This window comes from Eurosta solidaginis, chromosome 3 (assembly GCF_040869045.1).
Source record: "Eurosta solidaginis isolate ZX-2024a chromosome 3, ASM4086904v1, whole genome shotgun sequence".
NCBI lineage: Eukaryota > Metazoa > Arthropoda > Insecta > Diptera > Tephritidae > Eurosta > Eurosta solidaginis.
In genome coordinates, this window is record NC_090321.1 from 229,706,271 (window position 1) to 229,733,308 (window position 27,038).

General features: G+C 35.6%; 1 protein-coding gene across 2 annotated transcripts in view; it reads right to left on the reverse strand.

Annotated features, from left to right (window-relative positions):
• Positions 1–27,038, reverse strand: part of LOC137245184 (uncharacterized) — a 104,933-nt gene that overhangs the window by 14,503 nt on the left and 63,392 nt on the right. For both annotated transcript variants that reach the window (XM_067775439.1, XM_067775440.1), the window contains exons 3-4: positions 3,832–4,219; positions 427–3,763 (exon numbers count right to left, since the gene is read on the reverse strand). In XM_067775439.1, coding sequence (XP_067631540.1) covers positions 427–3,763; positions 3,832–4,219 — 3,725 coding nt within the window. The remainder of the gene's footprint in view (positions 1–426; positions 3,764–3,831; positions 4,220–27,038) is intronic.

The window sequence follows — 27,038 nt, forward strand, 5'->3', positions numbered from 1 at the left end:
GGGGTTTGGGTGCTAGCAAATACTTTAAAAATGGTTCGGCTGTTAAATGTTTTGAGTAGTTAAATGACCAGGAATGTTCGACTTGGTGAAATCAAAAAATTTGGGTTAATATCACAGAGTGCTAATACCTGGGTGTACTGAATTCTTAGTGTGCGTACTCGTTGGGGTCTCGATGTTAGCTGTGGGTTGAGCATGGAAATTTTTGAAGGAAAACCTGTATGAGTTCAGGTTTAACTTGCCTCACAGCTCTGCAAGCATCTATGCTTTAACAGAGAAGTGAAACACAAAGAAATTTACAACCCACTCCTTTCTTCTTGCCTTAAGAGAAATGATACGGCTGAGCGTTTTATGTGCGTCTACCTCGCACTCTCTAATCTCAGGCATGAGGTTGACTTAATATTCATACATCTTGAGATAAGTACTCACTTTGCAACCAACAAAATCACTGATTGCTGCTCAACGTCAGTTCGTGCTTCCTTCTCCAACCAACGCTTGAAATTCTCTTTCGTAGGTTTCTTAACTAAAGTCTTGATGATATCACCACCCACAAATTTGACTTCTTTATCCTCCACATCTGATGTACCACGTTCACTGCGTCTCTCACTCGAAGTACTCGCTGGTACGTTGGTAGGTGCTTGTGCTTCTACAGGTGCTAAAACTACAACACTAACCACTTTCTTGCCCTTCAACTCTTCACTATCTGGCAACGGAAATTGAGCGCCATTAATTTTTAATGGCAAATAACGATTATACTGACGTTCCGCTAAATCAACAGGTGGTACAACAGTTGCATCTGATTTGATATATTTTTCTGATATACTTTTCTCATTCTTAGCATTAAAATGTACCACTTTTACATCGACACCCTGTTTATGTGGCAACGAATTTGATTGCTTAACCCGATCAATATCGTTTTCGCTCAGAGCGACTTTGTCACCATTTGGTTTGACCACAGAGACGATTTTCTTAGATGCGGAAATCTGTGCAGCACCACCAGCGCCATAGAAATGTTGCAAGTGCTCGGCGGGTAAATTTTCTAAAGCAACATCTCCAACTTTATCATAATCTAATATGGAGATGTCTGCGTTATTCAAAATTCCCGATGAGAGTAATTGCTGTCGCAAATCATCGGGTACCTCGTCGGGTAATTGTAGAAGCGTTTGCGTCGCTTTTGTGTTCTTTTCAGTATCTGCGCTGGCACTTGCCGGCGCGCTCTCATGCTTGGTGCTACTACTCGCCGATGAACTTTGACTTGTGTACGAACTGGCGCTATATTGCGTTGCTGGAAGGGAAGGTTTCTCATTTGACGGAGCGTTATTTGTGCGACGTTGTTCAAGTTCTCTAAATACGTCTGAATGATAATTAGAGACGCTGTACTGCGCTGAGTTGCTGGAAGAAGCATTGGGCACAGTTGCAGAGATTATACTACCCGCAGACTGCCTTGGTTGCTGTACCGGAAAATGTCCCGTAGGTTGTGCTGACGAACTGGCCAGAACTTGTTGTGCAGAGGTGGATAGTGTTTGATATTGACTGGAGTGATATTGATTATAGGCATTCGGTGGCATTGGTGTCACAATCATCACTCTCTCGCCATCTGTAGTCTGTGCATATTGTGGAGGTGCTGACGTTGTGCTTGGATACGCAGATGGCTGATTGCTGTGTATTGTAACAAAATTGCTAAACTGTTGTTGCTGCTGCTTTTGCTGTTGTCTCTGGTTTTGTAGAGCTTCTGCAGTTATATAATGACCATTTGAGGAGGCGTGTGCTGATTGGCCGTCGCCTTCACTGGCATAATTAGGGTTCGCGTGATTTTGTGTTTGCTGCTGTTGTTGTTGTTTCTGTCGTTGATAAGACTGTTGATTGCGATTAGGAGCTGGCGTTGGTCCTAAATGTGGTGCAGGTATATCATGCAATACCTGATTTTGGGCTTGATATCCAAAGTTGCTGAAATTATTATACTGCCCACTGCTGCTTCCACTTCCAACAGCGCTACCCTCAACTGGCGTCTCTATTGTCTCAGTTATATGTTGTTCATATTTAGGTATGGACTTAAGCAGCTCAGTTTCTTTCGAAGACTGCACGCCAAAGTAGTTGTGTAGAGATTTGAGAGGATCGATCGGTGACTGTAGCGCAGCTGCTGTGGGTGCGTTCTGTTTCTGAATCGGGTAAGCTGGCTTCGTACTTTGTTGCTGTAGCTTTTGCTGTGCTTGATATGATTGTTGTTGTGCGACATGTTGCTGGTTATTTGTTTGTTGCTGTTGAGGGTATTGCGTTTGATACTGGTTCTGAGACTGCAGCTGGTAACGACTGGATGCTAATTTTTGACTCAGTAATTGAGTATGCGAATGCGCTTGCTGCGTTTGCTTGTAGTAGTTGTTGTGAGTGCTTGCGCTATGCGCAGCCGATGCGCCACCTTGCTGTGGCGATGTTACCGTGAAGGTAGGCTGTTTTACGAATTGTGGTTGACGATTAAATTGGAAGGGTTGATATGGCTGTTGTTGTTTCACATTGTTGTGGTGTTGTTGTTGTTGTTGCTGCTGCTGCTGCTGATAGTATTGTTGTTGTTGTTGATAATTTGTGTTTTCTAGTTTTGTTGGTAAAGCAACTTGTTTGACGTGTGACTGCGATGGTGCCAGAGTGGGTCGGAACTTCACAGGCTGATATGCCAGACCTGCTTGGCGTGCAGGCAATTCTTGATGTGTTTTTGGAGGCTCTGTGGGAAAGAAGACCGACTGCTTTGAAGGTGATGGTGTACTTTTCAGCACCACATTTTGGTTGAAGTACGTCTGCTGTTGATTGCTCGGCTGTGTTTGATATTGCTGATTGTGATTGAAGAAAAAGGGGCTCTGTGCCGCATTGGAAGCGCCAAAGGTTTTGCGGAATTGTGTTAGCTGTTGGAGAAAGGGAAGCGATTGTGGTGCGGGTAACGTTGGAGGTGGGGCAGCCAATTTATTAAATTCTGCATTAAATTGTGGTCGCGGTTGTTGCTGCTGTGCGGAGGGTTGCTGTACCGACTGATGTTGCTGTTGCGTCTGCTGTGGTTGCGTATGCTGTGACTGCTGTTGGTATTGTGCTTGTTGCTGTTTTTGTTGTACCAAAGCAGCTGGTGGACGGAAATAATTGCCACCAGTCTGCTGTGGGGGCAATTGTTGCTTCTGATATTGCGCTTGTAATTGTTGTTGCTGTTGATATTGCGTTTGCTCATAAGAACCATGTCCACTTGCTCCAAAATCTGCGCGTGTATTATACTCATTCGACCTGAAACTAGCTGCGCCTTGTATATTCCCATCGACTGGTATGGCGACCACTTGATTTTGTATGCTCTCTGCATCGCTCTCTTCAATTTGATGACCTTCTTGCGCTTTGTCCTCCGAACCAAAGGTGACATGTATACCACTATTACTGTGATATTTCTCTGAATCCGGATGTATAATCGTGCGCAATGTGGTGCTCTTGACAGGTGGCGCTGGGGTCGCTGGTACTGGATAATGTACAATTTCTTCTTCCTCTTCTTCTTCATTATCATCATTATTCAGGGAGGCAATGGGACTTTCCAAGTGTAGTTTGTTATTTTTATCTTTCTTATAATTAACATAGAATACATGAACCTTTTCCTTCCTTTTCTTTGTAATAATCGATTGCGGTGGCTCGGGTTCGGGTAGCGTTTCATTTGAATCCTTAATAATGATTTCGATAATTGGTTCCGGTGCCTCCACATATTGTGGATAATATTGTGCACCAATATAGTTGTTAGGGAATTGTGCTAGAATAATAAAAGATAAAAATTATCAAATCATCTACAGAAAAGACTTAAGAGTTTGCTGCACTCACCCACTGCATCTTGTCCATTGTAATACCCTTGTTGTGGATAATACGATTGCCCCTCACTATCGTAGCCAGCTCGCCTACTCGCTATTTGTGGATATAGATAGCCAGCATTACCAAAGTCATAAAGAGTTCGCTTTCCTCGTTTGTCTTTGCCAGTTGTAGCTTCGGCGGTTTCTGGCTTTGCAGGTTTGCCGCTATGTTTTAGACTAGTCGTTGTTGTCGTGTTCACACCTGACTTTTTATATGCTCCTTTCTCAATGCTGGTGCTGCTTTTTTCTGTGGTCTTTGCAGTTATTGTTGGTTTAACTGTAGCTGTTTTCTTCTGTCGCGTTTTAGATTCCTTGACGGCTGTTGCTAGCGCTGTTGCTAGGGATATTGAAATCACAATCAACTGAAAAAAGAACATGCAAGTATTTCAAAATTTGGAAGGATCAAATGATATGAGTAGAAAAACAGCAACATCCATTCGACATTGTAACACATACAATTAAAGTAAGTTTAAGAAAATCACGAAGCAGTTCAGTAGGAAATTGAAACTAAAATTATAACAAATTTGGCTAAAAAAACATTTAAAAGTTGCTGGGCATTCAAATAAAAAATTAAAACAGAACAGAACGATTCATTATTGCAATGCTCTTAATAACTTATTGAAAAGTTATCGAAAAGCTATCGATTTAAAAAAAAAAAAAATGAATCAGCTAGTTATCGAAAAGTTATCGGTTATTGATCAAAAACTAATAGATATATTATCAAAAAGCTATCGGTTTGTTGCTGAAACATTTTTGAATTTTTCCCAATTCTTCGTTAAAAAGTTATTGATTTGCTTTAAAAAAGATATCGATTCTTTCGAAAAGTCGTCAATATGCTATCGAAAATTATCGATTTTTTATCGAAGTATTATCAATTTGCTACCGATTTTTTTAAAAAAAATTTTATTATCTAATTGAGATTGATGCGTAAGTTAAGCGAAAGAAGTTACCTCATGTTGTCTGGGGCGTGGCACCGCCTACAGAGCTTATTTTAGCGCCATTAAACGTTATCGACCAGTAAGCATGACGTAATTCTAAGAGGTCTTGTACAATTTAATCGCCTATCCAGAAGCCTTGACCGGGACTTTGCCATGCCAAAGTCTCTGTTTAAGGCACGAATTGAGTATTATTACTTATCTCAGTAAATCTTACTTTAAAATTGTTCAACTAGTACTAGGTCAACCCTTAACCTAGTCAGTAAGGTTGTTACCATTTGACTTAATTAAGATATATGAAATATGAAAAAAAATTTCGCTTGTCTAACAACGCTTATTATTTGATGAGATTTTTATCCGTGTGTACTGGTTATGAAAGAGTTCCAAGTAGTAAAAGAAACGAGGTGCGTTGCTGACCGTAAGGCCGGTATTCGCTCTGATTCTCTAGATGTACCAAAATGGTTGGTTGCCGAAGAGTGTAACACGTGTTTTTGCTAGTTTTTTGAGCGGAATCATTTTGCTTAAATGAAAGAGTCGATAAGATATTTGAGAAGTTAACGTACTTGAGGTTTAGGCAATTTCTTAACGAACGAAATGCTGCAGCATTTACTTGCATTTTGCCTGAAACCATGTTTCGTGCTGATCACTTAATAACGGCATTAAGGAGGGAAGAAAAAATACCTGTCCGACAGAAACCGTACAGTACGTGTTCAGTCATTAAGAGGTCCAATTGAACTCTTCATATGACATGCTCAAACAAAAGGATCACTTCAACTCAATAAGGAGACCAAAATTGGCTATGTTCGCATATTTCTTTGCGTTTTTGAATAAAACTCAGAGTTTTTGAAACAAATTCTGAAATAGGGCGTTATTCATATGTTTTCCGAGACAGGGCGTTTTTATAATGGCAGCCGTGTTATTCCACTCAGCAGTCGATATATAAATCTTGGTTGATGCGAAAAAACTCAGGCGTTTTGTACAGAGAGTCAAGCTCTGATTGCCATTTTGAGACTGTGTTTAATAAAAATGACTTCTGTTACAAAAAATGTATATGTGATACTTTTGACCTATGCATTACCGTCTGAGGGGATCTTACCAAGGCCGCAGAGAGCCGAGCCGGGCCCCTGGGACAGTTCGCGTTTACGGGCCCCCCTAAAAAATAAACTCAATCCAGTAAAAAAAATAACATAACATACATAAATTTTTCAATTCACATTGTCAGATTTATTTCATATAAAATAAGATTTACTGGAGCACTTACATAAATGAAATGTTAGATTTCATTGTTTGATTTGCTTACATTAACTTTTTCTAAATATGTATGTACATTTTAAGAGCTTCAATCAGCCAAGGAAAACCTTCCGTGCTTTTTGATCTGCGAATATGGAAATTACCGATTCAAAACTAATGCTGCGAGCAAGACTGGACTCCAACGCCAATGTTCCAAGGCTTGTCAAGCTATTTTGGCTCACAGTAGAACGTAAAAAATTTTTCACGCGAGACAATAGACTAAAAGAATTCGCACCTTCAGCCACACTGACTGGAAGTGTGCAAAATATTCTTAATGCTATGCAAATGTTCGGAAATAATACTTCCATCTTCAAGTCATGAAATTTGTTCAGAAGTTGGGATGGTGGCAGCGAATAACATCCCATATTTGCTAAGTGGATGGCTTTGGGATGAATGATTTCATCTATTAGATCCGTAGAAATAACGATACAATAAATCGTGCAGAATGCCGCTGCCTTTTCGCTGAGCTCTTCTTCCGTCAGATCCTGATACTTCCACAAAAAACTAAATTTAATCGCAATGTCATTTACGGCTTCGAAACGCCTTGTCATGTTATCAATCAAGTAGTCCAAAAGAACGTAAAAAACTTGCTGTTTGAATTGAGTTTCGGAATCACACTCAGGTGATTCGCCAGGTAATTCATCGAACTGGCGCTTTTTATCTTACTTCTTTCTCTGCGAAGGTATTCACAACTCCTATACTCCCTGCCAGAACCTTAAATTCTTGAAGTATGAGCGACCATTGATCCCTGAACTTCTTCAACTCATCAATCAGGCTACATATATTTTCTGTTTCCACGTCCAGTGTGGCATTTCTGGCTTGCAGTACCAGATTTCGATGGTTGATTTGAGCCAAATGGAGGCTAAGAGGATACACTCAAATTTCCCCATATATACTTCAATACCTTTCAAATCTGTTACTGTTTCTGAACTCAGATTCAAAAGCTTGATTTCATCAATAGGTTTCAATATTTGGGGAATGTGAGTTGCGAAAGGATTCGCACTATCCACACGAGCAGACCATATGCACCACTGACAAAAGAAATACGAAGCTTGCAACAATTAACGCGAAACTGACCTACTTATGTAAGCTTATCCAAGGCATACTCATATGTTTGGACAAATTTGCGCTTCGCAAAACAAGTCAAGTGTACTAATTTTATCAAATTAACGCTCTAGTTTATTATCAGCCTGTATTTACAGATGTCGCTGGCTTTTACAAAAATGAAAAAGCAATACGACCAGACCGATAGGGGCATAGTTATAATCGAAATAAAATGTGATTTTAAGTTAGTTGAATCATTTTTGACAGATAGCGCTGATAAAATTGTGTCAAAAACGTTTATCTAACTTAAAACCACATTTTATTTCGACTATGACTATGCCCCATAGGTATTGATTTTAGTTTAGTGATTTTCAATTTTAAAACAATTTTTTAATCGCAACTAAGTATGTATGTATCTATGAAATCCTAGTTAGAGTACTGCCAATTCTGCTTTGCCTTGCAGGACCCCCAAAAACCTTCCGGGCCCCAGGGCAATTACCCTGGCTTCCCCCCCCCCCCCCTCTCCGCGGCCCTGGATCTTACTGGATAAAAAAATTTTAATTGATTACAATAACTACCCTACTTCACATATTCCCCTTTGCAAGCAGTCAGACACGGCAGAGTAAACACATTTAAAAAAAAAATACACTAAATACCTACAAACCGCAAAACTAAATTCCAGAAAATAGCGGCCAATGGCTCAATTCGTTAATTGTAATAGCAATTAAATTAAATTAAACTTTAAAGAAAATAATTACCATTTAATCCACAAATTAAATGAAATCTTTTGACGATCATTAATCAAAAAATTTCAGTTAAGCTGTTTACACAAAAGTCATCTACACAGCCAAACAAAAATGTTCAGATAAACGTATTAGCGATTGTTATATAGCCATAGGGGCAAAAATTATTGGAAGGTCCATTAATATTAAAATTATTACGATGAAGGGTTACTACCACCTATATAAGAAGAACACTAATATGTTGCCAAATTTTATTGTTTTATAGTTTTAATATAAAAATCGATATAATTAAATTAATATACATATATATTATTATATACATATATATTGCTATATATATATATATATATTTGTATTAAGCCATGGGCTCGATGGGCATATATTGCCACTTAATCTTGAATATAGTTCGCCCAGTGATTGATATTCAACCACTACCTTCGGAACTATACTTTTACTTTATCTCTTCTTGCCATCCTTTCATTTTCTTTTGTTTTCCTTAATTTTCTTTCCATCCCTTCCCTTTCCTGGGTTTCCTTTCCTTTCCTTTCCTTTGCTTTACTTTCCTTTTCTTTTCTATCCCTTCATCTCTTTTCCCTTCCTCTCCTTTCCATTCCTTCTTTTCCTTTCCTTGCCTATCTCTTCCTTTCCTTTCCTTTCCTTTCCTTTCCTTTCCTTTCCTTTCCTATCCTTTTCTTTTATTTTCTTTTCTTTTCTTTCATCTCTTTCCCGTTCCTATCTTTTCCCTTCCTCTCCTTTATTTTCCTTTCTTTACCTTTCCTTTCTTTTCCCTTCCTTTGCTTTCTTTTCCTTTGCTTTCATTTCCGGTCTTTATTTTATTTTATTTTATTTTATTTTGTTTGTGTGTTCGCTGTGAATCAAACCACACGTTTCAGCACACGTTAAGCGAGAGCACTCCAGTCGGATATGCCACAAAACAGATTAAGGCCGCATACACTTTGAAACATAATCAACCATTAAAATCTTTAAACAAATGAATATATAGTTATATGTCTTTCTATAGCTGCACAAAAACCCAGATAGGTTCCTCTTTCCTCCTTTTTCGGAAAGTCGGTCAGCGTACGAACAGTTCTAAAAAATCATAGCTAGGATGTAGCTGTGTCCATTGATAGCTTCTTGCCCATATTGTGGGGTAGGTCACTATTTTTACGGGTTTTTACTAGGGATCTCTTTATTTATGGTGCGATTTTTCGCAATTAACATAGAAATTTGGATCGAGAAAACGAAAGAAAGAAAAAATTAGGGTAGGGGATAAAAATAGAGACGAAAAGTAGGTAGAGTTAGACAAAGATTGATACATAGAGATAGAGAGAGCGCGGTGGGAGCTGTTTTGTGGATAGAGACAGAGATATACAGCCCAATTTTAAACGAAAATTCCGTGCGAGTTTTTTCCCTTCTCCTATTCCTCGTATTCTAAATAAAAATTCCTTGTGAGTTTTTTCACTCCTCCCTTTCCTCCTATTCTGAACAATGTTCGAAAAAGCGGAAACCGGTTATGGGAGAAAAGTAGGTATTATGAATGTGAGGGAGAGGGAGATTTCTCTACCATTTCATAGGAGTTTTTTCACTAGTTAAATTAAAGGGAATGCATCAAAATAGTTAAAGGAAATTGGTTCTTTTAAGAAAGAACACTTATTTGTACAAACTTGTGCTAAAATATGTATTTACATTCTACCCCAATATTCTCACTGTTAATACAACAACAACAACAACAACAACAACCACAATATTTATTTTAAGTCGAAAAGTATATCATAAGCAACGGTAGAGCTCTTGGTATACATATTTGATGCAGCCATCCAGAAATTGTGCAAGGATTTTTTAATAAGGCTTAAATAGATTTTGGCATATGAAGAAGTAGGAATTCAACTCAACTTGGCCACCAGAAAATTGCTTTGCTGAACGAAAGCAGGCAACTCCGGCAGATTTGTGTTATGCGGCCGTCTTCTTCTTATGTTCCGCTGTTGATGTTGCTGTGGAACCAATTCATTACTAATTTCAGTGAATACCACATGAAATGCAATTAATACTGTGCATTGTTTATATTTTATTTCTCAATTTCCAACAAATTTGCAACAATAATTAAACTTTTCAATCTTTTAAACAAAATAAGAAATGTGCAACGAAATTTCAATTGACAAAACAGCTGACTTCGAAAATTCGAAATTCCTGTTCCCCAATTATTGTTCTCCCTAGGAGAACAGAATTGGAGGAATTTTTCCGCGGGAATATAAAAATCCGCGAGAACAAAATTCCGCGAGAATATTTAGAATTGGTCTGATAGAGAAATGGTGGGAAAAAGCTGGTGACGGAGCAAGATTTACAAAGAGAGGGAAAAAATTAAAGAGACTGGCCAAGAAAAGGAGAAGGGGAAAAAATGGAAAAAGGAGGTGAAAGGGGGCGCAGTAGAAAGTGGGAGAAAGAAGTGCGAAGGCTGGTCTCAACAAAGTTTGCCGTTTTATGTATAAGTATGCTTGAAAATATCTTTAAGTTTGCAATTGCTTCGGGTAAGACTATATTGAATGAAACACAAAATAAACATAAAATTTTACTGAATGAAAATTAGCTTCTTCCAACCATTAATCTTTTTATTTCCAGCTGCACAACTAAAGTATACAAGAAACGCGAACAGCGAATCTTGAAATTGGAGTTGGTTGTACTTTTTTCAAATTTCACAGCACGCGCATCGGCACGACGAGCCTTGTTTAGAAAATCTTGTATCTTCTTAATTTCGCGGGGCATTTTTCACTTAGATATATTGCAAAATTTAAAAAAAAAAACAAGTAAGGATGGGACTGTCTTCGGCTGTGCCGAAGACTTCATACCTTTTATGAATGGGGCTGAATAATAATCTTATCCCGTTTGTAATCTCCAAATAATCGGATGTATAAGATAAGAAATATATAGTGAAAAGATCTACAAACCTAAACGATTTTAAAGATAAATATAAAATAAAAAGTGGCAAAAAAACCCCCTTATCTGAACGATCGGTATGGGATATATATTATGTATAGCGCCGATCGATATAATTTTTACCGGAAATATTCTATGATATATTAGAATATATCACCAAGTTTCACGTTTTTATATTCGAAACTAAGGCCAAAAATCTTTCTATCTGAATGATCGGTTGTATGGGATATATACTATATATAGCTCCGAGCAAAGTGATTTTTTCAAAAAATCTTCTATGATATATTAAAATATACATCACCAAGTTTTACGTTTATACTTTCTAAATTAAGGGAGAAATGGCCAAAAATATTTCTATCTGAACGATCGGTTGTATGGGATATATATTATATATAGCTCCGATCGGAATGATTTTTACCGGAAATATTCTATGATATATTAGAATATATCACCAAGTTTCACGTTTTTATATTCGAAACTAATGCCAAAAATATTTCTACTGAATGATCGGTTGTATGGGATATATATTATATATAGCTTCGATCAAAGTGATTTTTTCAGAAAATCTTCTATGATATATTAAAATATACATCACCTAGTTTCACGTTTATATTTTCTAAATTAAGGGAGAAATTGCCAAAAATCTTTCTATCTGAACGATCGGTTGAATGGGATATATACTATATATAGCTCCGATCAAAGTGATTTTTTCAGAAAATCTTCTATGATATATTAAAATATACATCACCCAGTTTGACGTTTATACTTTCTAAATTAAGGGAGAAATTGCCAAAAATCTTTCTATCTGAACGATCGGTTGAATGGGATATATACTATATATAGCTTCGATCAAAGTGATTTTTTCAGGAAATCTTCTATGATATATTGGAATAAATGTCACCAAGTTTAACGCTTTTATATTAAAAATTAATTGAGAAATTGCCAAAAATCTTTCTATCTGAACGATCGGTTGTATGGGATATATACTATATATAGCTCCGATCAAAGTGATTTTTTCAGAAAATCTTCTATGATATATTAAAATATACATCACCTAGTTTCACGTTTATACTTTCTAAATTAAGGGAGAAATTGCCAAAAATCTTTCTATCTGAACGATCGGTTGAATGGGATATATATTATATATAGCTTCGATCAAAGTGATTTTTTCAGAAAATCTTCTATGATATATTAAAATATACATCACCTAGTTTCACGTTTATATTTTCTAAATTAAGGGAGAAATTGCCAAAAATCTTTCTATCTGAACGATCGGTTGTATGGGATATATACTATATATAGCTCCGATCAAAGTGATTTTTTCAGAAAATCTTCTATGATATATTAAAATATACATCACCCAGTTTGACGTTTATACTTTCTAAATTAAGGGAGAAATTGCCAAAAATCTTTCTATCTGAACGATCGGTTGTATGGGATATATACTATATATAGCTTCGATTAAAGTGATTTTTTCAGAAAATCTTCTATGATATATTAAAATATACATCACCTAGTTTCACGTTTATACTTTCTAAATTAAGGGAGAAATGGCCAAAAATCTTTCTATCTGAACTATCGGTTGTATGGGATATATATTATATATAGCTCCGATCGAAATGATTTTTTCATGAAATCTTCTATGACATATTAGAATAAATATCACCAAGTTTAACGTTTTTATATTGGAAATTAAGGGAGAAATTGCCAAAAATCTTTCTATCTGAACGATCGGTTGTATGGGATATATATTATATATAGCTCTGATTAAATTGATTTTTTTAGCATATCTTCTAAGATGTATTAGAATATATATCACCGAGTTTCACGTTTATACTGTCTAAATTGCGGCAGGAATGACCAAAATCGTCTTATCTGAACAATCGGTTGTATGGGAGATATATGTTATATTACCGGAGCCAACAAATGTCTAATATAATACAAAAATACATCCTTGTGCCAAATTTCATTGACATATCTTAAAATTTGAGGGAGTAGTTTGCGTTCAAACAGACAGACGGGCGGACAGACGGACGGACAGACGGACATGGGTATATCAACTCAGTTCGTCGCCCTGATCAATTCGGTATACTTAATGGTGAGTCTATCTTCTATATTTCTCAACGTTACAAACATCGGACCAAAGTTAATATACCATTTCATGTTCACGAAAGGTATAGAAAATATTAAGTCTTCAGAATAGCCAGCCAATATTTACGCTTCACACGTTTCGAAACCATACAAAAAGTTCCATTTTCAAACAACTTTGAAAGCAAATGAACGCAAGGGGCGACATACCGCCAAAGAGACCAAGCTTCTCTTCCCATTTGCATTTTACTCCTTTTTAATTTTTCCTAAAAATTAACGTGACAGGACTTTAGTGTTTTATGCCGACTCTGAATGACTTCTGCAAGGCATGGGCATTTTAGATGAGAAGCTCTTTATGGTAGAAATACACTTGGAGTTTTGCCAAATCACTCCCGAGGGATGGCATCACTCAAAAAATTTTGATGTTGCTTTGTTTGGGTCTGTAATAACTTCTATTTAGAATAAAATACAAATGATTTTGGTTGTGCGCGAATGTTCAGCGCTGATATCTGAATGTTCTTTATTACTGAATATTTTCTCTTTTATAGAGAAATTACTTACAATGCTATTACAATATTTACATACAATACTTACACACTAAAAATAACTACATTCTATTTCTATATACCTAGTCAGTATAATATTCTCATTACCTAGCTATGTAATAATGTTTGGTCGGTCACGCTGACAACCGACGCTGTCGATCAGGCATTTTGATCGATACATGGGTTGGTGAGTGTGACTCTTATGGATTAAACAACTGTAAACTGATAGGGCTCCCTGCTGGGTTCAATATAACTTTTCTATGTCGCTATGAGTTATTCGTGTGTGGTCGAAAGTGAAATTCATTTGCTTGTGCACTACAAGATGGAATTATTCTGGAATTTACATAAATACAAATATCTTGTATTGTGGTAATGCCACACCATCCACCTTTAAGAAGGGTCACATACACTTGAGAACAATTTTATGTTATCCTTAAAGTGACCTAATGACTCATTTAGAGTTTACAAAATTTTAATTGCTTTTAGTTTTCTATTGTAATTTATTGGATTGCGGTAACTTGATATTGAGCATGAAGAGTTTATTTATTTTTATATCCGTTTACATTTGCTGGACATGTGTGATTTTTGCTGACATTTTTTTTTTCTTTCTATTGTTCTTTTGCTTGTACATTTTTCTTTGTATGAATTTTCTATGGTTGAGTGCTTGTGATTATGAATAATGTTTTGCATCAAGTGTTATTGACATTTGTTTTTACATATCAGAATTTTAAGTGTGTTTAGCACAGCCGGTCTTTAAGAGCGTCGACTCACTTAAAAATCTGCATGTGTTTACAAATTATTCTGAAGTAACCGTACCTGGATGCCAACATGACTTTATATATATGTAGGCCCACTCCCTTTTAAAATACTCATTAACACCTTTCATTTGATACCCATATCCTACAAAAAATTCTAGAGTCACCCCTGATCCACCTTTATGGCGATATCTCGAAAACGCGTCCACATATAGAACTAAGGCCCACGTCCTTTTAAAATACTCATTAACACCTTTCATTTGATACCCATATCGTATAAACAAATTCTAGAGTCACCCCTGGTCCATCTTTATGGCGATATATCGAAAAGGCGTCCACCTATAGAACTAAGGCCCACGCCCTTTTAAAATACTTATTAACACCTTTCATTTGATACTCATATTGTACAAACGCATTCTAGAGTCACCCCTCGTCCACGTTTATGGCGATATCCCGAAAAGGCGTCCACCTATAGAACTAAGGCCCACTCCGTTTTAAAATACTCATTAACACTTTTCATTTGATATCCATATTGTACAAACGCATTCTAGAGTCACCCCTGGTCCACGTTTATGTTGATATCCCGAAAAGGCGTCCACGAATAGAACTAAGGCCCATTCCATTTTCAAATACGTATTAACACCTTTCGTTTGATACCCATATCGTACAAACAAATTCTAGAGTCACCCCTGGTCCACATTTATGGTGATATCTCGAAAAGGTGTCCACCTATAGAACTTAGGCCCACGCCCTTTTAAAATATTCACTAATACCTTCCATTTGGTACCCATATCGTACAAACAAATTCTAGAGTCACCCCTGGTCCACCTTTATGGCGATATCTCGAAAAGCCGTCCACCTATAGATATTGATACACATGCCATACAAACACATTCTAGGGTTACCCTAGGTTCTTTTTACTACATGGTGATTTTCCCTTATTTTGTCTCACAGCTCTCAACTGAGTATGCAATGTTCGGTTGCACCCGAACTTAGCCTTCCTTACTTGTTATTTATATATTTAGTAAATAATACACCTAGAATGTTGAAAGTTAGTCTGCGGACAGATATTGAGACTCCTGGTAGAAATTTTTGAAAATGGGCGCGGCACCGCCCACTTGTGATAAAATCAATTTTAACAAGCAAGGACGGGACTGTTTTCGGCTGTGCCGAAGACTTCATACCTTTCATGAATGGGGCTGAACAATAATCTTATCCCGTTTGTAATCTCCAAATAATCGAATGTATAAGATAAGAAATATATAGTGAAAATATCTGCATACCTAAACGATTTTAAAGATAAATATAAAATAAAAAATGGCAAAAAACCCCTTATCTGAACGATCGGTATGGGATATATATTATATATAGCTCCGATCGAAATGATTTTTACAGGAAATCTTCTATGATATATTAGAATATATCACCAAGTTTCACGTTTTTATATTCGAAACTAAGGGAAAAATGGCCAAAAATCGTTCAATCTGAATGATCTGTTGTATGGGATAGGTATATACTATATATATAGCTCCGATCAAAGTGATTTTTTCAGGAAATCTCCTATGATATATTAGAATAAATAATTTATTAAATTTTGATGAGCTGAGTTTATTTATTTTTATATCCGTTTACATTTGCTGGACATGTGTGCTTTTTGCTGACATTTTTTTTTCTTTCTATTGTTCTTTTGCTTGTACATTTTTCTTTGTATGAATTTTCTATGGTTGAGTGCTTGTGATTATTAATAATGTTTTGCAACAAGTGTTATTGACATTTGTTTTTACATATCAGAATTTTAAGTGTGTTTTGCACAGCCGGTCTTTAAGAGCGTCGACTCTTAAAAATCGGCATGTGTTTACAAATTATTCTGAAGTAACCGTACCTTGATGCCAACATGACTTTATATATATGTAGGCCCACTCCCTTTTAAAATACTCATTAACACCTTTCATTTGATACCCATATCGTATAAACAAATTCTAGAGTCACCCCTGGTCCATCTTTATGGCGATATCTCGAAAAGGCGTCCACCTACAGAACTAAGGCCCACGCCCTTTTAAAATACTTATTAACACCTTTCATTTGATACCCATATTGCACAAACGCATTCTAGAGTCACCCCTGGTCCACGTTTATGTTGATATCCCGAAAAGGCGTCCACGAATAGAACTAAGGCCCATTCCCTTTTCAAATACGTATTAACACCTTTCGTTTGATACCCATATCGCACAAACAAATTCTAGAGTCACCCCTGGTCCGCATTTATGGCGATATCTCGAAAAGGTGTCCACCTATAGAACTTAGGCCCACGCCCTTTTAAAATATTCATTAGTACCTTTCATTTGGTACCCATATCGTACAAACAAATTCTAGAGTCACCCCTGGTCCACCTTTATGGCGATATCTCGAAAAGCCGTCCACCTATAGATATTGATACACATGTCATACAAACACATTCTAGGGTTACCCTGGGTTCTTTTTACTACATGGTGATTTTCCCTTATTTTGTCTCACAGCTCTCAACTGAGTATGTAATGTTCGGTTGCACCCGAACTTAGCCTTCTTTACTTGTTATTTATATATTTAGTAAATAATACACCTAGAATGTTGAAAGTTAGTCTGCGGACAGATATTGAGACTCCTGGTAGAAATTTTTGAAAGTGGGCGCGGCACCGCCCGCTTGTGATAAAATCAATTTTAACAAGTAAGGACGGGACTGTTTTCGGCTGTGCCGAAGACTTCATACCTTTCATGAATGGGGCTGAACAATAATCTTATCCCGTTTGCAATCTCCAAATAATCGAATGTATGAGATAAGAAATATATAGTGAAAAGATATGCATACCTAAACGATTTTAAAGATAAATATAAAATAAAAAATGGCAGAAAACCCCTTATCTGAACGATCGGTATGGGATATATATTAATATAGCTCCGATCGAAATGATTTTTACAGGAAATCTTCTATGATATATTAGAATATATCACCAAGTTTCACGTTTTTATATTCGAAACTAAGGGAAAAATGGCCAAAAATCGTTCAATCTGAATGATCGGTTGTATGGGATAGGTATATACTATATATATATATAGCTCCGATCAAAGTGATTTTTTCAGGAAATCTCCTATGATATATTAGAATAAATAATTTATTAAATTTTGATGAGCTCGAGGCAGTTTAAAAAATTGAAACTCAGTTTAAATGTTTATATTTCAATTTTATTTGATCGATATTTCGATCTCATTCTGAGATCATCCTCAGGAACTGTGGACAAAAACAACAATTAGTTAACATGTAAACAATTTTCAAACCCTAAACATAATACCACTTACACAATTGAATATGTTTTACCGACTAACAAGATGTACGAAAAAAGAAAGCGTAGAAGTCAAATAAATACGAAAATATAAACAATTTAAAACACCGTAAGTATAAACAAAAATCTGCAAAAACAACAATACATAGAATGACGTACAAAAAGACATAATCATTTGCATTAACATACAAATGTACATATATATTGGTCATCCCACTGCATTGGTTGTGTTGAGCTGCAATTCTAACTAGAACAGTGTTGTTGTCTTAAAACTAAAGCCCCCATTACTGATACTTAGCATAGACTTGACTTGACTTGGCGTAAACTTGGCAAATTAGCCACGATTATACTCCACTTGGCGCATATAATCTGGCATCATAATCAGCGTTGAAATTTATTTTTAAATAAATGTCAATTTGTATGACAAAATGTCAAAATGAAATGGAAACAAACAAATGGCATCTCAAAATGTGAACGTCACTTAGAACTTACATAGAAAATCAAAATTCAACAGACTTCTAAGTCAAGTTAAGTTTTGAGTAATCAGTAACATGCAATGTTCATTTAACAGAACTGTAAGTGACAGTTCGCAAGCCAAGTCAAGTATCAGTAATGGAGCCTTAATTCGCGGTAAACGCGCGCGAGCTGATCATTGTCTACTTTATAATTCATTTTCGTGTCACTAGGGGTGTTCGTAATGTGCAGCATTTCTAAAGTATATCTTTTGCCGTAATTTTTCTCCTCGTGTAAAATGGATACATTATCGAAATCGGGATAATGCCCGGTATCTTTGCAATGTGATGACAATGCCGTCATATTGTCCGAAAAACTGCTTCTTAATTTCACATTTGACCTGTGAGCGGAAATCCTTGTCTTGAGTAAATTTTTGGAAAGGTGCAGAAGAGATGGCTTTACTCCTAATTTTATTGATAATGCAACAAAAAATATAATGTACGTAATTACTAATAATACCAGCGGCAACAAAATACCCAAACAATTTTCCGAAGTGGTGGCCACATTTATAAATAATGTGAAAAGTAAACTCATCAACCTTCTAATCAACATCAAGCATGAACTTTTAAGACACAACAAAAAAGAGGAAAATATATTGAGAGCACTGATAACTGAATCTCTTGAAGCAACACATTCCACTAAATTTTTTCAAAGTGAGGAATTGTTAGCGACCAAACAAACGGCGCAGATTAAAACCAATCAAATTAAGAAATACGAAAATCTCAAAAGTAGACAAAGGGAAAATTTAAATATTAGGGTGGTCCCAGAATGGTTTCATAATATTTCCTCTATAGATTTTCCCACGGACATTCGTTGGCTCTTTTCTCTGTGTCCGAAATATGCCCTTCCAATTCAAGATAAAGAGTTTCCTTTATTCCAACTTATAGCAGACGGGGAGAATGTTATTCGCACTATTGAGACAAAGGAAAACAAGAAATAGGAAGAAGTAATTTTACTAAACTTACACACGAGCATCTTAATAGGAATAAAATTTCTGCAAGGGATAAATTTATAAACAAAACGGTACTCGCCACAAAAACATTTCTGAAAAAGAATAAAGATATACTGATTCTAAATGCAGATAAGGGTCATGTAACGGCAGCGTTGGAAAAAGCCGAATATGATAGAAAGATGCAAACGATTGTTAACAATATTTCAACATATAGAGTGTTAAAACGAGACCTTACTAGTAAATTACAAGAGAAGAACAACGCGTTAGTACAAAAAATGCTCGATAACGGTATTATCAATGAAATAGAAAAACAACGACTTTTAAGCAAAACTGCCAACCCACCTAGAATTTACGGTTTGCCTAAAATTCACAAAGAAGAGGCGCCACTTCGACCTATTTATTCCTCTATTAGCGCACCGTCGTATGAATTATGCAAATATGTTGTTAACATATTGGAAAATATAACTAAGTCGTCTAAATTTAATGTTAAAGATGCGATTGAATTCAAACGAAAAATAAATAATACCTATATCTATGATGATGAGATTCTAGTGTCTTTTGATGTAGTGTCCTTATTTCCGAGCATTCCAGTAGACTTGGCATTAAAGATGATATCCTCAAAATGGAATGAATTAAAAGACCATACAAAGTTAAGGCAAGAGCTGTTTTTAAACATAGTTAAATTTTGCATAATGGAAAATCGTTACTTCAAATATAATGAAAAAATATATGAGCAACGATCAGGTATGTCGTAGCGGATATAGTCATGGAAGAACTACTATCCAAATTCATGATGGAAACTGCCAACAAACCGCGCTTATTAACTAAGTACGTTGACGACTAGTTCGCGATTGTTAGGACACAAGATGTCGACAAGATGCTCAAGGATCTTAACAACTTCAATGAATCAATTCAATTTACAATAGAAACGGAAAAAGATGGAGAGCTACCCTACTTAGACACTCTTATTATCAGAAAGAATAACAAATTGTTGATTGACTGGTGTAAAAAGCCCACGGCATCTGGAAGACTTATTAATTTTAATTCAAAACATGACAAAAAAACAATTATAAACACCGCAAGCAATTTCATTAGAAGAGTTCTCTCGATGAGCGACAAGATTTTTCACGAAAAGAATATTGACGAAATAAAAGTAACCTTGACAAAGAATGGCTTCCCTGTGACAACCGTAAATCAATTACTTCGAACATACTTTACCAAAAATAAGGAGAGAACCAACATAGCCAAAGGAGAGGGAAAAATATACAAATCAGTAGTTCTTGTTCCAGGAATATCGGAAAGAATAAAATTTTCAAAGCTCTATGACAGAGATAAATATCAGATCGCGTCAAATTATAAACACACGCTAAGAAAACTCTACAGCAATACAAAGGATAGAATTCCCAAACAAGAGAAGTCTGATGTAGTTTACAGGATTCCGTGTAATGGTGACGGGTCCCACTTATGCGATAAGGTATATGTGGGGACAACAAAAATGAAACTCAAGACAACGATTTCCGCTCACAGGTCAAATGTGAAATTAAGAAGCAGTTTTTCGGACAATAAGACGGCATTGTCATCACATTGCAAAGATACCGGGCATTATCCCGATTTCGATAATGTATCCATTTTACACGAGGGGAAAAATTACGGCAAAAGATATACTTTAGAAATGCTGCACATTACGAACACCCCTAATGACACGAAAATGAATTATAAAATAGACAATGATCAGCTGGCGCGCGTTTACCGCGACTTAGTTTTAAGACAACAACACTGTTCTAGTTAGAATTCAGCTCAACACAACAAATACAGTGGGATGACCAATATATATGTACATATGTACATTTGTATGTTAATGCAAATGATTATGTCTTTTTGTTCGTCAATCTATGTATTGTTGTTTTTGCTGATTTTTGTTTATACTTACGGTGTTTTAAATTGTTTATATTTTCATATTTATTTGACTTCTACGCTTTCTTTTTTCGGACATCTTGTTTGTCGGTAAAATATATTCATTTGTGTAAGTGGTATTATGGTTAGGGTTTGAAAATTGTTTACATGTTAACTAATTGTTGTTTTTGTCCACAGTTCCTGAGGATGATCTGAGAACGAGACTGAAATATCGACCAAATAAAATTGAAATATAAACATTTAAACTGTGTTTCAATTTTTTAAACTGCCTCGAGCTCATCAAAATTTAATAAATTATAATATTTGAAGGCAAATAAAAATATTTTTAAAATATTAGAATAAATATCACAAAGTTTACCGTTTTTATATTGGAAATTAAGGGAGAAATTGCCAAAAAATTTTCTATCTGAACGATCGGTTGTATGGGATATATGCTATATATAGCTTCGATCAAAGTGATTTTTTCAGAAAATCTTCTATGATATATTAAAATATACATCACCTAGTTTCACGTTTATACTTTCTAAATTACGGGAGAAATGGCCAAACATCTTTCTATCTGAACGATCAGTTGTATGGGATATATATTATATATAGCTCCGATCGAAATGATTTTTTCATGAAATCTTCTATGACATATTAGAATAAATATCACCAAGTATAACGTTTTTATATGGGAAATTAAGGGAGAAATTGCCAAAAATCTTTCTATCTGAACGATCGGTTGTATGGGATATATACTATATATAGCTCCGATCAAAGTGATTTTTTCAGCATATCTTCTAAGATGTATTAGAATATATATCACCGAGTTTCACGTTTATACTTTCTAAATTACGTCAGGAATGACCAAAATCGTCTTATCTGAACGATCGGTTGTATGGGAGATATATGTTATAGTTGCCCGATCCTACCGGATCCGACAAATGTCTAATATAATACAAAAATACATCCTTGTGCCTAATTTCATTGAGATATATCAAAATTTGAGGAACTAGTTTGCGTTCAAACAGACAGATGGACGAACAGACGGACATGGCTATATCAACTCAGTTCGTCGCCCTGATCAATTCGGTATACTTAATGGTGAGTCTATCTTCTATATTTCTCAACGTTACAAACATCGGACCAAAGTTAATATACCATTTCATGTTCATGAAAGGTATAAAAATACTATCTTGAAAGGGTCGTGGATGAATAAAATAAGCTATATCTTTGCAAAAAAGATCTTTATATCAGTGGTATTTCTTTTCCCAAGTGAAGTTATAGTAAGAAATAGGAAAAAACTGAAATTTTTGAAAGTGGGCGTGATACTGCCTCTTTATTTACACAAACATTTTCTTTATTTCGGGAGCCATAACGTGAAAAAACTTACATATCGTAATAAATTAAATTTTTTTGGAACAGTTCGGCACTGCTCTAATAAAATATACATTTTATTAAATTTTTTTTATTCAAATAAAATTATTTGCTAAATATAAATGGCTTTAACATTTCATTGAAGGCTTTGTTTCCGTATACCTCCTCACATCGCACAAACTCACGATAAATACTTTGGCACCAAAGTGTACAATTGGCAACTTAAGCTCATTTTAGCGCAGTAAATAGAAGCGAAAATAGCCCTACCTCTTTCACCAAATTTTACCTGAAAATCAACTCAAACAAATACATACAATTGTTGATAACAAAGAAGATTACGGAACTTTTGCGAAATTTTAATAAGTAGTACTTTTTTAAGTAATACCTCCAATTTATAGCACTCTGCCCAACTATGACAAACACTAAGTGATAATTGATTGTATGACCTGCTAAGCTGCCCTAATGTTTATATTAAGCAATTAAGCGTGTGCCACTACCACTTTTATGTCATTTATGTTGAAGTAAAAAGTGACGCATATAACACTGGGGTTTGTGTTGGTATTATATCACTTTTAAACGTTTTCATTTTACTGTCAACTAGGCAACAATTCGTGCTAAGTGACAAATTACGTTTTGTTAAAATATCTGGGTACGCAGACTTCATCAATGAAAATGCGAATAAGCAAACGTAGCTTAGGGGAAACGACATAATTGCTGTCACTATATGACGGAAAAGCCAGAACTATTAGGGCTTTAGACGATGCATGAACAAGTTTTGATGAGCTCAAGTTTCTGATTATCATATTATCACGTTAGTGTATGAATTTACCCGTACCTACTACATTTCAAGAACTCGTTCAGATTTTGAAATAAGTAGTATGTGATAAACGGGTGAATTCTACAAGTTAATTTTGTTTTTATTAAATAATTTTGGGATAATTGAAACAACGCGAATTTTCTCCCGATAAGGGATTTGTACACAAATACTCTGTTTTATTTACTTTTATCGCATGCCATGTATCTAAATCTTACCAGAAGTATTATCAACTTTGACGAAATTTAGTTGACTTACATAACTTGGCCATCGTAGGCAGAGATAAATTTCAGTGTGATGTTATTTAGGATTATATGGCTAAGCTGGTAAGCTAGAAGTATTAGCACTTCTATACATCACTATGCTGCTACTAAATAAATGCAATAAAGCAAGCAGCAACACTTATGTATATGTACAAGTCAAAGCAAGCAGCCATGCATACACATAACCAGCAACATGAAGAAAGAGAAACAATCACACATCACCTTATCATCAGCTAAGAGCAGAAGTTGTTACTAACACATGCACACGCACATAGCTAAATAACCAGAAGGGTATTCGTGAAAAGTCTAGACCTTAGGAGAAATATGGGAACGAGGCAACTGATAGTCTAAAAGCAGAGCGGTGAAAGCGATAATCAAACAGTTTCATTTTAACAGGCTTTAGTGAAGTACGCGATAATTGTAATTGTGAAGTACTAATAACAAAGTAGTCTAAATGAAGAACGTTTTCTTATACTGCCTTCTAGCGTCACATGCTTATAAGTTACGCTTCGTCAGTAACAGTGTAGGAAGTGTGAGCTGCAGGAAGAAACGGTTGAGCACGTTCTGGGTTCGGGACGTGCGCTTGTCAGGTCAAGGCTACAGCTATTAGGGGCGGCAGGTTGCCATAATCTCGAGGCAGCAATTAAACTGCGTCCTAGAAAACTGCTAGTATTTGCAAAGAGGACAGAGTTATCCTATAACATATGTCCTGGCTGATTGGGATTCTTTCGTTTGGCCGTCAAACAAATTCTGATAACACTATGGACACATTCAGTCTATGTGAGGTCTTTACTGACCGGCCAGTTCAACCTAACCTATACTGAATATTTGAGATTATTATACGACAGCTCAGAGATTCGAACTTCAGCAGAAGCTGGAAAATAATAGGAATCCCCAAAATCATTACAATACCATAAGAACTGTGTTTTTGTGACAATATAATTGGTAAACACAAATGCTTCATCCCCTCATTTGCTTGAAGCTTGCTCCGTGTTACATACATGCATTCATATCTATGTACAGATATTGTGCATGAGTATATCGTTTAGTTACTTGTTAAAAACAAGTGATTAAAAACTCATCAATCAAATGCACTCTCCCCTCGTTCCTTATACGTTTTAACGTTATGAAATTAATTTTAAGTTTTATTAAGTTCTCTACATACATACGTGCATGTGTATATATTTAGATTTACATGATTTATCTTGCAAAAACATTGCTAACTTATTTTCTGAATTGTTAAAAAGCAATTTTATTATGAGAGTTGTGGGATGATAACTCAATTTTAGGAAACATCAATTTTTTTTTTACCATATTCTAATTAACTTGCAGATCAATTGAAAATCATGACAACGGTTCTATATTAACCCTTAAATAGCCGGAATAAACACAAATGACACAATACAATAAAGTCTCAATATCTCTTGAACCAAGAAAGATTTTGGAACTTTTTATGAAAATGAAATGGTAATTAAGTTCGTCTCGAATCTCAAAATTGTTTGTCCACTAATAAGTATAATGAAATGATCCGGAAGACAATTTGAATTGATTTAGCCTCAATTTTTTTGATATCTTAAAGAAATTTGGTAAGCAGGTATATTTTGGTATCCGACTAGATATTTGTCTGAACCTACTGGATCGGACCATATACATATACTCGATACAATCGAATTTTTAAGAAAAGAGGATTTTTGTTAGATCTTCTTAATTTGTCAGATTAAAGCTTCAAACTTCACCATATACTATTGTATGTGTCACATACTGTATAATTGTCGTAGAGATTGGTACGCTGATGACAGTGATATAAACGTTAGAAACGAGCATTAATAAACTCCTTTGCAAAATATGGATGAGCGCTTTCCTGTAGACTGGAATTTAAGTGTAATCTGCCCAATCCACAAAAAAGGTATGCCGTAAAACGCCCCATTAATCGCGGAATCAGCATGCTTAATATTGCGATGAGGCTCTTTCCTAATAGCGATAGTCAAGGAAATGATAGTCGTTAACGAACTGCTTGGACTTTATTAGTAAGACCGCTATTACTACTCCTCTCGACCAGATATTCACGATTCGCCAGATCCTGGAAAAGACTCACCATAACAGAATGGAAAATAAGCTGCTTGTATGCTGCTATATCTGGGCTTAATTTCCCTGAAAAGTTAATAAGGCTCTGCCAAATGACGTTGAACAACACCATCTGCTCTGTGAGGATTGGGAAGGACTTCTTCGATCTTTTCAAAATCAAACGCGGCTTCAGACAAGGCGACACTCTTTTGTTGCTATTACGGTAAATGAGAACAAGATGAAATACTTGCTGTCAGCCAAGAAAAATTCGGCACTTTCTGGCCTTGGCAGCCACGTGGACTGAACAGGCAACTGAAAAGTAAAGTCATCTCTCGACGAACAAAAATCACGGTTTAGAAGTCGCTCGTTATACCTGTCCTTATGCTCGGAATCATGGACGGTGTTTGGAGAAGATTTATGGTTCTGTCCTGGCTAGGTCATGTTATGCAAATGGACAAAGACGCACCGGCCAAGAAAGTATTTCAGTCGACACCGCAGTTTGGAAGCAGAGGAAGGGGTATACCTCCACTGAGTTGGCAGAGGCAGGTGGAGGAAGACTTTAACTTTTAACTTTCTGTGCTCCCAAATGCGTTCATTTAGCGCGAAACAGGGTGATTTTTTACGAAACGTTCAAAATAGCCTAGACAGTAAAGCGCCAATTAATGACGAGGAATGATGAAAAATTTGATTTCTTTTGTTCAAAACGTGAAAAAAAATGTACATATATATATTATATATATATTTCACGTTTTGAACAAAAGAAATCAAATTTTTCATATAAATATATATATATTGAAGGGTCAAATTTACTTTGCATAAAATGCTTTAATAAATACTAGTATCGCCTGTGGTCGAAAATCGACCAACTTGTATTTTTTCAACTCAGTCCATGCGTCCAGTGTTGGAAATATAGCAAACTGGTCTAGCTTACTTAAATTTTTCATTAAAATTTTGAATTTGATCTAAGACGTAGTACTTTTTGATTGTATTTTCTTAAATTTTCTACAAACTTTTCAAATGTAATTATAAAGTTTTGTTATGGAGCTCCCTAAACAAAAATATAAAAAATATGTAAAATCAAACGAAATTGACATAGAATTATGATGAAATTACTTGAAATTGAATTGAAAAATAGCTTTTTTCACACCACCCAGAAGGTCGCCGTTGGCGCGCTACCGATAAAATATCGTCTGTGAACGATATAAAACTAAGATATAACAAAGCAGAATAAATTGGAAAGAAAAGAAGAAGAAACAAAAATATTGATATTATTCACGCAAACATATTTACTAAAATAAAATTAATTTCATAACTTTAAGCGACATTAACAAATTAGAGTTATGGTATCTAAGCATCCGGTTAATGGGCATATAATGCAGCCAAGTTAGCCTGATAATAAATATAGTAGGTAATATACGGCCTATGCAATACCGCCGCTATGATGCCGGTTGCCTTTATCGAGCAAATGAGAAACAAATATACAAATTAGCTTTTTTTATAAATCGCTTGGTTGAGATTTTCAATTGTTTATTTAACTTAAGCTGTTATGCCACTATTTTTCAGCCAGCTTATTTTTTTCAAATAGGCCATTTTTCCAAAAGCAAAATATATTACAGAGTTAGATAGCCTAAAAAATCAGAATTCAGCGGGGTTA